Source organism: Cavia porcellus, unplaced genomic scaffold (genome assembly GCF_034190915.1).
Source record: "Cavia porcellus strain 051 isolate PalLab524CR breed Dunkin Hartley unplaced genomic scaffold, mCavPor4.1 scaffold_15, whole genome shotgun sequence".
NCBI lineage: Eukaryota > Metazoa > Chordata > Mammalia > Rodentia > Caviidae > Cavia > Cavia porcellus.
In genome coordinates this window covers 65697245-65712863 of record NW_026947498.1, presented here as the reverse complement: position 1 = coordinate 65712863, position 15619 = coordinate 65697245, and the positions used below count along the sequence as shown (strand labels likewise).

The 15619-nt window shown below is 40.6% G+C and overlaps 1 protein-coding gene and 1 further gene across 2 annotated transcripts; one reads left to right on the top strand and one right to left on the bottom strand.

The window, feature by feature from the left end:
- The first annotated feature begins 198 nt into the window (after positions 1–198).
- On the top strand, positions 199–7913 carry LOC106027572 (cytochrome c oxidase copper chaperone). The gene is made up of 3 exons (XM_013151819.3): positions 199–409; positions 2127–2215; positions 7637–7913. The coding sequence occupies exons 1-2, from the start codon at positions 303–305 to the stop codon at positions 2209–2211; spliced, it is 192 nt and encodes a 63-aa protein (XP_013007273.1). The 5' UTR covers positions 199–302; the 3' UTR covers positions 2212–2215; positions 7637–7913.
- Positions 253–7725, bottom strand: Sigmar1 (sigma non-opioid intracellular receptor 1; the record flags this gene model as incomplete). The annotated part of the gene is given in 3 exon segments (NM_001172992.1): positions 253–409; positions 2127–2219; positions 7641–7725. The product of NM_001172992.1 is annotated as a sigma non-opioid intracellular receptor 1 (mRNA).
- Positions 7914–15619: the final 7706 nt, after the last annotated feature.

The following is a 15619-nucleotide window of genomic DNA, read 5'->3' as shown; positions in this document are numbered from 1 at the left end:
ACGTATTGAGAAGTAACCTAGAACACTTTAAGTTGTCAGCTTTACTAAGTCCTCCTTAAATTGACTCAATGTGACCTTTCAGCCTCTTCTCTACGCATGCGCAGAAGCGGCGCCCTCGCGGGGGGGCCTGGCTGCCCTTTTCTGCGCACGCGCTTATTTGAACTCTATTTTCTTCCGGTACGAGAGGCGGGGCTTCCTGTCCTCTTGAGGCCTTTGCGGAAGTGGCTAAGGACAAATCGTCGTGGGGGAGGAGCTCACAACGTGTAGGACTTGGGCGCTTGTATCTGCTTTCGGCTTGAAAGATGCCAGGTTTGGCAGCTGCGAGCCCGGCGCCGGCCGAGTCTCAGGAAAAGAAGCCACTGAAGCCCTGCTGCGCCTGCCCGGAGACCAAGAAAGCGCGCGATGCGTGGTCAGTGCGCTGCCGGGGAGGGTGCGGCTGGTGCCTGCACCCGGCACCTCGTCCCCTCTGCCCTCCCTTAACCTGCGGCGCCCTGGAGAGTTACCGGAGGGTTTGATAGGCTTTACTGTCGGCACTGAGTGCGCAGCTCGTTCCAAGGAAAGGGTTAGGGGTGGGGGGTTCATGCTGGCCCAAGACTAGCGTCATTTCATTCCTTCCTACATGTTATTTTTAAGGATCGTGCACATTAAGCACTGCGTAGAAAAGCATAAAGATCCACCTGATTTTGAGGAACTTAAAATATGTGGAGACGTATAAGTAATTACTGGGCTAACGGCTGTATGATATGACCAAAGAAGAAAAACTTCCTGTGATTTCTAAGAATTTCTTCTGAAATACAGAGAAAGACACAGGGTGCATTTCTTACAGTTCGAGGGCTTCCCCATCAACTCTTTTAAGGCAACCGAAAATTAAAAATCAGTCTGCAGTGTACGTGACAACATTTGTCTAGATTATTGCTAACTCACAAAAAGTTTTGTTTATTCTGTCTTCTGTAGCCTTTAATTGTAGAACAGATCTCAGAATTTCTCAGATAACATGAATGTGCGCCTCCTCCAACCTCCGTTTGTGCGAAGTACAGAAATAATAAATGTTTAAAAAGTAGAGAAGTAGTAACTTGTAATGAGGTAGGAGTGTAGGAACTCAGATTTGGGCTGTGCAAATAATACTCTAAATGGAGGCTTTCAGTCTGATACTGAAGTTGCTCCAGTAGTGACAATTGCTCCTGGAACCTTTGAATAGTATGGTATGAGCTGGCCGGAGGTAGAGTCAGGGTTTGAATGCTGACCACCATCTTAGTGATAGTGAGCAAATTATCTAACATGTCTGCCTCATATGTCTGTACAAGGAGTCCAGTAAGTGTATTTGTCTCCAGGGTTATTAATTAGGTTTAGTGATACAGAGCATATGAGATCCTGCATATCAGATTCCTAGCACAGTACATATAACATTCGCTGATAATTAGTGAGTGCTAACAGTTATCTTGATAAGGAGCTGCAGCAGTCTCCGGTTTGCAGCAGCCCTTGAGGTATATGGAAGGATGGTGAGAGTTTTGGTGGAAAGAGAACCTGTTTCCTTCTTTAAATTACTTTTGCATGGATCACCTCAGACCACTATCACATCCTAAGTATCCGCAGTCAGAAGTTAGTTTTTTCTTGTAATTGAACTTTTTAACTTGATTATCTGCTGCATTTCCAAGCCCTTAAAATAATGCTATGTGATCTTAGTTTTTACTCTGAATTGATTCATCTTGCTGTTCCTGGCTACCAGGTCTTTTGTGATGTTTTATAGCTAGAAGTAAGTTTGTTTAGGTGTGTTTGAATGTAGGGCAAAAACAGTTCATTTTTCTAAGAAAATGGACAAAAAACTCTTCTCTCTGCTCTTGACTTAAATGTTTTACGCAGCTTATTTCATTATAGAGCCATGTTGTTCCCTGCATATAGACTAATAGCAATAATACTTATTTCTTCTAATCTGATTTCCTCCAAAATCTAGTTGTAGGCAACATCTTTACAGGCATGAAGCTATCACAAAATTAAATCAAAACCAAGGTGTTTGGTGTAATAGCAGTTTTTAACTCGAGCTATGTTTCCGTACATCACTGTCATGTATGCTTACTAATGTGCTTCATACCTGCTTCGTTAGATAATAATTGCATTTTGTTTCATAGCATCATCGAGAAAGGAGAAGAGCATTGTGGACATCTAATTGAGGCCCACAAAGAGTGCATGCGAGCCCTGGGATTTAAGATATGAACTGGTGAGCATATTGCTTTAGATGTATACCTCACCTCACATATTTAGCAGCCATTGAAAGACAGTTCACCTGATTAATGTAATGTGTGTAAGTGTTACTTAAAAATTACCCAATGTGAGGAGTAAATAATGCTAATAAACTGAGAGTTGTTCAGCAGAGTTGAGAAGGGAAATATGCAACTTTCAAGAAAGCATTTCAGAGACACCTTTGAGTTAGAATCAGATTGACTCATGATTGTAGGAAGTTCAAAATATTCCATTTTCCAAGTTAAAGGAAGTAACTGGAAATCATTCTGTTTCTTGTTTCCAAGGTGGGTCTTCAGTAAATGGAAGTATTGTTTTGTGCAAGTGAAAATGGAATTGTGCTGTTTCTTTTCTACTATGTTTTGTTTATAAAACTAAAACTTCAGGCCATTTTTTGGAGAGCTGTGAATTTCAATTTTAGTACTAAAAGAAACTTCCAGTGATACCTATCTAACAGTACAAGTAAATGATTTCCTTTTGTTGGGAAGTTCTTCCTTCAGATACTGACTTTGCTTACTCCTCAGTTTTACTCAGATTTTTATTCAAAAGTCTTTATAATAGAAGGTCTTTTTCTTCAAAACATCCAATCTAAAAAGCATCCCTTTCCTGTGACTCTAGCCCAGGCCTGTCTTATAGAGCTTTCTGTGATGATGGTAATGTTCTCTACCTGTCCTCTCCAACAGCCAGATGTGGCTGTTGAGCACTTGAATTATGAATAGTGAGACTGAGGAACTATAGTTTTAGTTTTTTGTAATTTTAATAGCCATAAGTGGCTAATGACAAATACTGTCACCTGTGTGTTAAGTGTTTGTTAAAAAAAAAAAATCATCATTGCTTCACTCCCACTAGATACAAGGTAAGTTCTGAGAAAAATAAGAATTTTCTGATTCACACATTGTCATACCCCAGCACCTGCAGCACTGCCTGGTACATACTAGGTGCTCAACAGAGGATCGTTAATTAAATGAAAGAGTGAATAAATGAGGAAGTTAAGATTTAAGAGTAGGAAAGGATTCCCGAGGCGGGTTAGGTAGGAACAAGACAGGAATTTCCCGTCTCCAGGAAGCCCATCTGCTTTGCTCCCTCCCCTATGCCCCTATCACACTGTTACTTTTAACTTACTGATAACGGAAATAGTGCCAGAGCTATATATCAGTTTCATAGCAATGGAGAATCTGGCTTCTTTCCCTCTCACCTTTTTGATGCCTCTTTGGAATTTCACATGTGGCTGTCTTCCTCTTTGATGTGTGAGAAGGGTGGGAGGGATAAGGAATTTGCCCTAGGCTGATAGAAGTAGTGTATAAGTATAATGGAAAACAGTCTGGGTGTCCTGAGCCTTCATTTTGACTCTTAAATGTCTAATTTCATGTGTTTTCCACTTCACTTCTGGTTAGTGTTCATCAAAATATTAATCCTCTCTGGATTTCACTTTTTTATATATTTTATGACCTCGTGCACAGTCTGGTAAATCTATTGCATGGCATACTTAGGTAGATTTTATATTGGATGATTATTTGAACAATAACCCATGATGAATCATTTTATTAAGTAAATTTAAGAGGAAGTACTGTCTTAAAAAGTGTGTCTGGCTGGGTACAGGGGCATACTCCTGCAATCCCTGCTACTCGGCAGGCTAAGGTACCAAGATGGATAATTTAAGCCTCGCCAGAATAATTTAGTAAGATTCTGTATCAAAACTAGAGAGGATGGAGCTGTAGCTCCAGGGTAGAGAGTTCTCTTGGTTCCCATGCCCAGTGCCACACATATAGTATAGCTATTAACTGTTTTTTAAGAAATAGAACCTCAGCATTTGTTTTTGGCTTCCTTATCCATATTTTAACTCTCCCTAATTGGCTGTGCAAACTGTTTATTAGAACTGAACCTGCCTTGATTTTAAAAAGAACAGGTTTTAGAAATGCTGGTTTTTGACACATTAAGAACTCTTGGATTTCATGTGAACCATAAAAGTGGTACAGTTGTTTAAACTAGCACACATTCAAAACAGCCATAAGCTACTATTTTCTCTTTTTTTTCTGGACAGGAAGTAAGAGTGTTGATACCTTTGTATTTCATTTGTGTATGAAAAAAGACGCCAAAACTTTGGATTTAGAAATCTTGATAGATTAGGTAGTCTTGGGCCGATCCCTTTTTATCTTATGAGATTAAACCTAGGATGTTCGTATTAAGCGACATCAATAGCCCTTTTTTAATTCTTTATTTTGAAATAGGATCTCAGTTAGTCTCTAAGTTGCCAAACTTGAACCTGTGATCCTCCAGATGCAACCTCCCAGAGAGCTGAGATTAAGGTTGTATGTTACACACCTGACTGTCCTTAATTTTTATAATCTTAGTTTGCCCCTCTATCAGTGGAGATAATAACACTTACCCAAACTACTTCATTCTACTGTTATAATGATTAAATAATATATGTATTGCATACTTTGTGAATTATAAAATGGAGACAATACAGAAAGGCTTCTGCCTGGGAAGTTGTGAATAGCATGTATTCAGTTGTCTGTATGGGGCCTTTCTAAGAATTCAAACCTTCATGTTTTCATTTTCAACATAGTAATATTTCTGAAGTGGTAAACACGCCCTTACAGAGATTGTTATTGGAAACAGACTTATTTTTAGAATTAGCACATTATCTTAATCTTTACTCTTAAAACTTCATTACAAATGCTAATTAGGACCTATTGCTAACGTACATCATTGCATCCAGCTCAGTAACCAGGAGGGCCTGGGCAAATATCTGGCCCAGGTATCTGCACTGCTAACACTTACCTTTCTACCTCTTAGAGTGTTAGATCTTTCTGAAAGTGACTTAAAAAGAAAAACTTTTGGAAACTTTTGCTTTTCCAGCAATGATCATGAAAGTTTCTTAATTTAAAAGCTTACATAGAGTTTAATGTTATTTCTAAGTAACATGTCTGTTGACTGTACCTTGAACTCAGTAGATTAAGAGAAGTCCTTTACACTGCTTTTGTACTTCATGTAAAGCAGGCTGCGTGCATCTGGTTGTTCTTGCCCAGAGGTGCACCTGAGTCAGCCACCAGACACTTCCCCAGTGCCAAGCCTGGGTGCTGGCCCACCCTAGTTCCTAGATAATTTTGAAATCAACCCCTCTGTAACAAGTACTGGCCTAAACAGTAGGGAGTATGCCAAGTAGAAATTATCTCATCATTTAATAGAGCAAAAGCAGAGACTTGGAAACTAGTAAGGAAAAATAGGTATGATGGTGGCAATTCTAGACCATTTTTTCTGTCTTACGACTTCCTTGTTTTTTTAACTATACAAACCTGGCACCTGTTTAGAAATGTCAAGAGATAAGTGGCTAATCTTTGTACCTTTAGGTGTCAGAAGAAACCTGGTGAGCCCAGGTTTGAAGGCTAAAATTAGGTTCAACAAGTAGCACTGAGTAGCAGTGATACAGGGGAATGAAATGCCAACCTACTCCATGTCCGTACGAGTTCGTGTTCTCTAAAATCAAAGAATGAATTTTAGGAACAATGGAGGTTAAGAGTAGGAATATTTATTGAGAGAAAGGAAGCTTCTTTCTGAGAGACAGACAGAAGGGGTCCCAAGTGGGTTACCTAAGATTCTTTATTTTCTCAGGAATTTTACAGAGTAAAACTATGAGATAAGTAAGGCGGGTCTAAAATCGGGGAAAACTGCGAACTTGCAAGACAGATGGGCATGAGGTGGGACAGAGCTATGGTCGACCAATAAGATTAATAGCTCAGGTAAAATTGATTAAATTGGGAACAAATGGGGAAGCGAGTCGTGTAGAAGGCGGGCCTTTCAGGAGAGCAGTGACTCTTCATTAGGGATTGGAAAGGTGACTTCTGACTCCTCAAGGTGATCCAGACTTAATCCCTAAGGATTATACTCAAGAGTGTGGTCCACATATGTTTTGCCTTCTGTCCCAAGGTATGGCCCACAGCAAGAGGTGCGTGTGTACTCCAAGGTCATCAGACATCTGGTCCTCTGGGCCGGCTTCTTAGAGGGCCTGGCCCTGTCTGACTACCCATAATATTTCTAACCTGCTCAGTTGCCTGTACCAGCAGTGATAGCATTTGTTACATTTACCTGGCTGCAGTTAACTGGCTATTTCCTACGTTTCACTTAAAAATTGGGTACACACAAAAGCAACAGATCATGAAAATATACTCTGGAAATAATCCAGGAAAGGACAAATTTCTACCATTTGAACGTCATTTTTTAATAGATATTTACTGAGACCCTAGAAAATGCCCCGCAGTGAAGGACTGCAGGGACGACCGGGACGTTTCCCGGCACCACTTTGGCACATAGGCCCTCCTGACGGTAGGCGGAAGGAACAGCGCTGTGGGCTGCTGTACTGGAAAGTCTTTTTTTTTTTTTTTCTTCATCTTTTTTAAGCAGGGTCTCGCTATGCAGTTCAGGATGGCCTTGGGCTCACTTGCAGCCCAGGCTGGTCTCCAACTTGGAAATGATTCTCCTGCCTCAAATTCCCAAGGGCTGGGATCACAGGAGTGTGCCGCCACACCTGGCTTTCTTTTTTTCTGACCTTTCTCCCAGTATATTTTTCGTTTGATCTTCTTAGGAAACGGTTTGTGTCTTGACTAGACGTCATCTAACTTTCATGTTGCCACCAGCTTGAACCACCAGTGGTACATCCGTGACTGTCCCGTCTGGTAACTTGTTCCACTGGTGTTTCACGGCCATCGGCAGCCGGACATGCCAGTGACTGCCCACCTGTGAACCTATTAACCCAAATGAGTGCGTCAAGGAATAGCTGCTTGAGACTTGACGAGTTGGCTGGCCTGATTCAGTTCCCTTTAGCGGTGTCCTCCATATTGTAGGATGGGGACTGGCGTTGAGGACGGCGAGAGCTGAAGGAGAGACGCCCAGTGCTGCCCGACTAGCTCAGCGGTCATTTGCTGCGCTCCCCTCTTGATCTTTGAGTTTTAAGGCATTGTCCGTATTTCCCCTTTGATTAGGTGTCTTTCTGCAGGAAGAATCTTGTGTACTAATTTGCCTGGTGCTTTCCACTTTGTGGACCTTTGCCAGACATGCTTGAATCAGCCCAGAGGGATTTGCAAGTCTCCTGTTGCATATCTATAAAAATAAAATGCCTTACCCCTCTTTGGAAGATACTTTTGAGGGAGGAGTAATTTTTACCCCAGCAAAAGCTTCTTAAGATTAAACAATGTAATGGACAGTTTCAGTGGTATTTTTAGTTAGACTAAGTAGAATTTTAAAATGTGGGTCTTTATTTTGTACCTGATTTAGAATAACTGTGACAGGTAATTAACGTTATTTCCCTGAGGTATTCACTTCTGGTGGTCTTAAGTCCCTAACTCCATAGGTCTGGTTTGATGTTTGAAATTTGACTTTCTAAAACAAATCTTTTCTGTAGGTGACCTGCTCTGTGAATGAATAATCCCTGAAGAATGAAGAAAGTTAAATCATTTTGGAAGTTCTTTGATGAGCTTTGATAAATGGATAAAGTATTTATAATTTATTAAAAAAAAAGAAAATGTCCCAGGTCAAAGATCTTCGGGTGTGTTTCGTTTTGTGTTCCTCACATACTCAGGAAGCTTTCCCCTCCCCTCCTTCCTTCCTTCCTTTCCCTACCTCCCTCCTTTCCTTCTTTCCTTCTTTCTTTTTCATAAAGGATATAGTTGCAAATCTTATGATGTGCGTTTCTTTTGTTTTTGATGCCGTGTCATTCTGGGAACTGTGAATGTTTGTTGATAGGAGAAAGCAGATACTTTTCTCAACCAATGAAATCTCCAAAATTAGATAGATACAAGTAACAATAAATACCCTTTACCAATTCAGAATGAGAGTGGTGGCCATTATCATTTCATTCATGACTCATATTTTGTTTTTTACTTTTAGGTTTCTTTTTCTTATCTATAGTACTGGGATCAAATCCATACAATGCAAGCAATTTACCTCTTAGCTGTATCCGCACACCTTTCTTTTTAGCCTTTTTAAAAAATTATTTTGAAAAGACTGAAACCAAACCAAACAAAACAGAATAGAGACAGTCAAAACAAACAGCAAGCACAATACAGGACCTCAAAACAAGACAATAGGAAATCAACAAGGGCTACCAGAGTGCCTCCTGTCATCTCCAAAGTAGCTGTCACACCTAAGAAATAACAAAATCAAATAAAGCAAAACAATATAAAGTCAATCAAAACAAAGCAATGAAAGCAATATAGGGTTTCAAAACAAAATAATAGGAAGTCAACATGGCTACATAATGGCTACATAATATATCTGTTATTTCCAAAATAGCTGCCCATACGATCAGATAGAATAAAATCAAAACTACTGAGTGAAGCCAAACAGAATAAAAATGATCCAGGGGTCCAAAACAAGACTATAGGAAATTAATAGTGGCTACCATCTTCCCCGCAAGATGCCTCCTCTTTCACAATATCTGTTGTACATTTTGAATCCTACTAATTCCTTCAGTTTTTTATACTATGGAGACAGCACAGTGTTCGTCCATGTGAGTCCAAATCATTTCACCCATGAGCAGGATCTCAGGTTACATCCATTTACCAAGAGCTTCATGATTATTATTTTAGCTGAGTAGCTTTCCATTGTATAAAAATACCCATTCTGCAGTTGATGGGCAAACCACTCGGTTTTTTTCTGGTTCCCTGTCACATGGAGCATTGTTTTCTATCCTTTGACTTGCAGTCTATGAATTTCTTTTTGAGTTAAATGTTTCTTGTATACCACATATTGAGGGATCTTGTTTCGTGAGCCACTGTGCCTGTGTTTCTTTTTGTTGGTGACTTGGGGCCATCTCCGTGATGGTTAAGCCAAATGCTTTCCATTGTTTTGTCCCAGCCTTGCTGCTTTCCTGATATTGACACCCTCCTTTTCCCCTCCACTCAGCTGCCTGCTCCGCTCAGTGATAGCCCTCTGCTGCTGTGCCTGGAACTATTGTCATTTTTACCTCTCTCAGGAATGTCCAATTTTAACCTTTTTAAAGGGTAGATTTGGATAAAGACTTACATTTTAATGTCAAAATTGTTAAGTTTTTTTTTTTTTTTAACTAGGACCATATTTTGGAAACACTTACTAGATTTTAGACCAAATTACTGTCATTTGGCTTGGAAGAGCTCAACTATTTGGCATAATTAACCTGATCCTGCCTACTTACTTTGTAAGATAGACCAGAATCAGAAGTTACTGCCTAGGGACCAGGTAGTTGTCTCTTGGTGTTACTATTTTTAATTTTGTTTATTTCTTTTGAGGCAGGGTTTCAGCTGTTGGTAGCCGAGGCCAGCCTTGAGCTTACGGCAATCCTGCTTTAGCCTCCTGAGTGCTGGGATTATAGGCATTTGCCACGTGCCTGGCTTTGTCTATTCCTAAGAACCTGGTGCTGTTGTATTAAAAAGCCACTAATCAGACAACTCAGTGTTATGCCACAGTCACACTTGGAATAGAATGTCCTGTAGCTTCTAGTACAGCAACCCTGTGGTCCTCTTAGCTGCTTAAAGGCCAGTGAAGCAGTTATCATATACTGTCCTTAACCACCTTGAGTTTATAACTTTGTAGACAGAGGGTAAGGAACGTAACTTAGAGAATATGTGTTGCCATGTGTTTTGGAATCTGAAATTTGCCTTCATACAATAAATGAGCTTAAATTATTCTTTACCTAATTTAATTGGTTAAGTGCATGGGTGTGAAGTATGACACTTCAGCCACTGGCTGTGTGATGTCAAATAAGTGACACTGTCTTTGAGTCTGCTTTTCTCAACTGAAAAAAGATACAATATTTAACTTAAACATGTGAGTCCTAATTAAAATGATGTGTGTAAAGCACTTAGCACAGAATGTAGCACAGTGTTATTAGTATCCTCAAATTCTTTGATTCTGTATTCACATTTTTACTTGAATATTCATCTATATATAGTGCTTTCAGAAAGTATTGTATAAAAAAAAAGAAAGTATTGTATGATTTATAGAGAATTATAGGTGAAGACCAGAATCTCGGGTACCTGAGACAGGTGTAAACATCTACCCAGTGTTTATATCCTTAGTAGATTGTTAACTGGATTCTGCTTGTATATGTCCTGGGAATACAGAAGAAAAATAAATCTCTACAGCCTCATTGCCCAGTGTTAATTTTGATGTATGCTATTCCTGAATATGCTTATGCATCTACCCATTTTTAAAATCATACTTCCTGTTACATATTTTTAATGAGATTATAGCATTGTTCTTTTCCCCTTAATATATTTTACCATCAGTGAGTATCTTTCTACAATGTCATTTGTGCTGTCTGTGTATCACTTCACAGTGTGGCTTATTGTAACTTAACCAAAATGTTTTATAAGGTACCTACTGTGTGTCAGCTGTCCCTCAAGGAAGTATATCTCAGTCTTGGACAGAATATATATCAAATGCCTGTGTTCTGAAGGGGAGGGGTCGTTTTATGTAAACATGAAGAGATCACTTGAAGCCCCACCATTCAATGACAGGACCACTTTTTGGTGCTCTTCTTTCCGTAGATCCCTGTCTGTTTACATACCTTTCTTTCTTTTCCTTTTGGCTACTCTGTAATTCCACTACAATGGGAGATTCCATAGGAAAGTTTTTGCAAATGTCCTTTACTAATCACTTAGCTAAAGATGAACCAGAGGCTGCATGTTTTCAAGGCTTGGGAAGGTACGACTGCTTAACCAGTCTCTAGAAAGGGGTGGTCTCTTTAACCTTAGTATCTTAGGGTGCCTCTTTTCCTCAGCACTTAGCAACATGTTGATTTGTTTTTTTAAGCTTTTGCTGATTTGACATGCTCACTTGATTTGGAAAAGAACTAAACCATGTTTTTGGCCTTTTCTACAGGTGAAAATACATCTCATAGTACCCTCTGCCTGCCTTAAAATGTAAGCCTTCCTAAAGATGAGGGGCAGTAATAATATTGAGATGTTGAGGTGCTGGTACACACACCTGTAACCCCACCTACTGAGGCTGAGGCAAGAGGATTGCAAGGTAGAGGCCAGCCTAAGCAACCTAATAAGACCCTATCACAAAACAATAAGTAAATAAAAGGACTGTGAACTTAGTGATAGAGCACTTGCCTGGTATGTACAAGGCTTTGGGTTCAATCCTCAGTACATTAAACAAGCAAAGAAAGCATTACCACAGTAATTTTAAAAATGAAAAATTCAGTCTCCTAGTAGGTGACAAGCACTTCTAGCCCCTTTACTGTGTCCCTGTTATGCACAACAATTCCTATAATAATAATTATAGAATCACTCACACTTTGTCTAATAGTGCCTTTTGTCTAACCTTGAAATGTTTGACTTGACAGTTAAGTGAAAATAAGACCATCTTGCAGAGCAACATCTAGCCTAGGATTACTCTGACTGTGGAAAGTCTGATGTGAGACTGTTAGGGAAACTGCAATCCACATTTTACAGGTGTGTAAGTGCTCAGAAAGGCCAAAGGAATTGTGTAAGCCAAATAGCTGATGACCTGAGATAGGAGTCTAGGTCTTTCAAGTTTAAGCTCAATGTTCTTTATGGTACTTGGTGTCTAATCTGAAATACCATATATTCAGTTACATCTTCATTTATTCATTCTACACATAGTGAGGGCTGAGTATGTACATAAACAGCCTGTTAGAGATTGTGAGGGAAACAATTATAATCAGGACACAATTTATAGTGTTATGATGATTACCCAGAGTTAAACACAAAGTGCAGGAAATTTGTCCACAACACTAAAGACCCAGAATATTCAGCCAAGGACCTGCATCCCACAGCAGTGTCCTGCATGAGTCCAGCTGAAGACCTAGAGCCTGTGACAATGCCTCCCATGAGTCCAACTGGAGATCTAGAACCCATGACAAGGACTCACACCAATCTGCTATAGGGATCTGTTGGGAAGGCCCAAAGGTCAGTGGCAGAAGCCCAAAGTTATGCCAACATGATGAAGGGGCTGTGCTGGTAGGTTGAGGATTCTACACTGGAGCTGAGAAGTCACACTCAAAACAAGGACCACAGCTCCCCTGAAAAGTACCACAGCCATCCTCATAGACACAGAGGTCCTAAGCCCCTCCAACAGACCATAACAGTTGAGTACATACCAGAAAGCCAGTGTGACAAGCTTCTGGAAATTAAACTTCATACATCTTTCCCTCCAGGGAAGTGATGCTCAAGGTAAGGAACAGTGAACCACAGCCACTCTCACCAACAAGGTCCAAGCTCCTCTGATGATAATGGCCGAATTCGTATTGGGGAAGCTGGTCACATTGAGCTCTTGCAGGAGAACCAGCAGCTTGAAAGAGCAGCACTTAGGAGCACCCACTATTCCTAGCTCTTGTCCATCTCTGTGCTGGCAACTTTCCTCCGGTGGGCCATCTACACTCAGCACCATGCTGATTTAATTCAGCATGTTAGTTAGGTTGACCACTAGTTTTAAATCTGTAACAGCTCTAGGTGTCAACATGAGGACGTACATCCTGTCCTCAAGGAGATGAGAGTCTGGTTCAGTATTTACTGAGGCCACATTGCCTGACAGCAAGGGGCTAAGAACACACAGTATGTACAGATTTGTAGGACAGGGACTTTGTTCTTAAAGAGTTCACAGTGTGGTGAGCAGATGAGTATAAATCATAAAAGTATAAAAGCAAAGGTTTACAGCTCCCATGGCTGTTCTGAGATGCTTTCCTCAAGAGTCCGGGTGTGACTCATGTTTCTTCAGCTATTAAAAACTTGGGTTTTACTATTAAAAACTATTAAAAACTTCTGACTGTCTCAATTACAGTGCTTTTGACAGCAAGTAATAGAATTCTCAAGTAAAACACACACACTGGGAAATTCAGATTTGGGGCAAGCTCTGGATTAGTGATGTCACAGATCCAGTGATGCCATCTGAGACCCAGTTTACTGTCATCTCAGAGCTGTTTCTTCCAAGACTAATAAAGCCAAGCATATTCAAGTCCAGCAAAAATCAGAGACTGTCCCCCAAGCATGGATATAAGCACCATTTTTTAGTCTAATTGAGCCATATATGTATGTATTTTTGAAGCAGTAATCACCGGGGAATACCTTATGTTCATTGGTCAAATTAAGTTTATAGGAGCAATTCCTCTCCTACTTTACTCAAACTCATAAAAAGAAAAAAATTTTACAGCATAAGTTGTCTAAGTTTTAGCAGTACTGGAGATGTAACTCCATTCTAGCCTTTTAAAAAATTATTTTGGGACCAAGTCTTGCCAAGTTACCTAGGCTGGCCTCAGATGTGCGATCCTCCTGCCTGAGCCTCCCAAGTAGCTGGGATAACAAGCACGCACTACTGCACTTCAGCGCTGCTCTGGAAAGCCCAATTGTGCTGAAGCAGTACACAACTCTACAGTTATTTATTACTCTGTCATGAAGTCCGGAAACAAACTTCCATTTTGTGATGAAAACTCTGGGATACTTTCAAGAATTTGGACTTGTGTTTTTCTGCTCTTGGTACTTCTTTAGACTTATCCTGTCTCATGATTATGGTAGCTTCAAGCGTTACATCATCACTGCTGTATTCAAGTTAGGTGAAAGATTGTGGGCTGCCTTACTCTCACTATGTACCTTCTCCCAAAAGCTCCCCTGCGTGCTTCATCTTCTTTCTCATCAGTTATGTGCCCACCATTAAGCCACGGGGTGCTCTGCTTGGGCTTTCCCAACCTTTTCTGGTGCTGGCCACTGGGCGAGAAACCCACCTTCCTTGACACACGGCCCAAACAGAGTCAGTTTTTCTTTTAAAGAAAAAAAAAATGGGGAAATGGCTATAGGAAGATACCGTTTGCTTAAGATCAGTCTGACATTGTGTCTACATCCTACATTCATGCTTCTGCCCTATTTTAATATCTGTATTGGGAGAGCATTAATCTCAAGCCCAATGTTTGTCCAACTGTATATGATGGACTACCTTTTTCCACTTACCATGAACAGTAGAAAAATGAAGTTTTTTAAAAATGTGCTTTAAAAAGATACTTTCAAGCCCAAGGTTTGATTACTAAATTTAAAGGCTCTAAGTTCTTTTGTTAAAATGCTATACAAATGTCTAAACACTCAGTTTCTATCCTTATCTCATTGTGGGTCACTTGGGAGGCCAGCATCGGCTCCTGGTCACACTTGGGAGGTGCTACACGACCAGCTGCCCTGTAAGCTGGCCTCAGCCTCCTCTCCCCTCACATGTTGTATTGCTCTTTGGATTCACCTGCAACAAGCTGTTTTCTGTTAGCAGATTATGCTGTGTATTTTTGCTTTGCTTCTGGCATGACTTCACATTCTGTTCTCCTCCTGGAATGCTCTCCCCTGGCTGCAGAACACCCACTCATGCTCGACCAGCTTACATACCACCCAGCCTGGGATGTTTTTCCAGAAGCTTTAGCATTTCCATCAGTGTTTTCCTCTGAACCCTCCTTATTTCATGGGGCTCCACTTTTTCCTGCATCGAAAGTCCCTTGAGGGTCTTAATCCTCTTTTTCATGCTTCTATGTTCTCTTGGCATACCCAGTTTGTTCTGAATAGATGCTTACTAAATTGAATCAACTCAGCAAGTTATATGATTTCTGTTTCTTTCCCAGACATTTTCACCCTACTTCTGCTTTCATGTTTGTGGATTTCCTTATAAGGACATACTGTTTTGGTACACATTAAAATTTTCTTCCCTCTTTTGTTAAATTTGAATTTAAAAATAAATTTCCCAATGTCTTATTCTGATCACAGGTCCTATCCTGTCACTATATTTCTGAGACACACATGCTATCCTGTAGTGTTCTGCAATCTCCAACAGCAATAAATGTATATGATTAAATGTAAACTCCCAAAGTACCAGGTAGGATGGTTTGGACTCATGCTGACCTAGAGTTATCCCTACTCACGTGCTGCTCTGTGACCTTGGGCAAGTTCCTTAGTTTCTCTAAGCTTTTTTCTTCCAATCAAAATAAAGGTATCTTAGGATGGCACGGGAAACTGTAGTTACTTGATTAATGTTAGTATACACTGGCTCAGATGAGCATATGAGGACGGGCACCAGGGCAAATGAAGTTAATGGGTCTCCCTGTCTCTTTAAAGGGTTGGGGCCAACCTGTTGGGCCAGCTGGTGAAGAAAGATGACCTGCCAGGGAATTCTGCCTGGGGCAGAGCCCCTGGATTGCTCCTTTGCTCCTGCCTCCTGCATCTGACTTTCCTGCTCACAGCCAGCAGGACACCTCCTTTGGGGGCCTGGGGCACATGACTAAAGTAGCCAGAAGAGCCGTGGCTTCATAATAAAGTGGACAGGTTGGAAAGCAGGCAAATGACATAAAAGCCGGGTACAGAAATCCCCAAATTGAAGTCTACATGATGGCAAGGTCCAGATCCTTGCACGAGGGAGG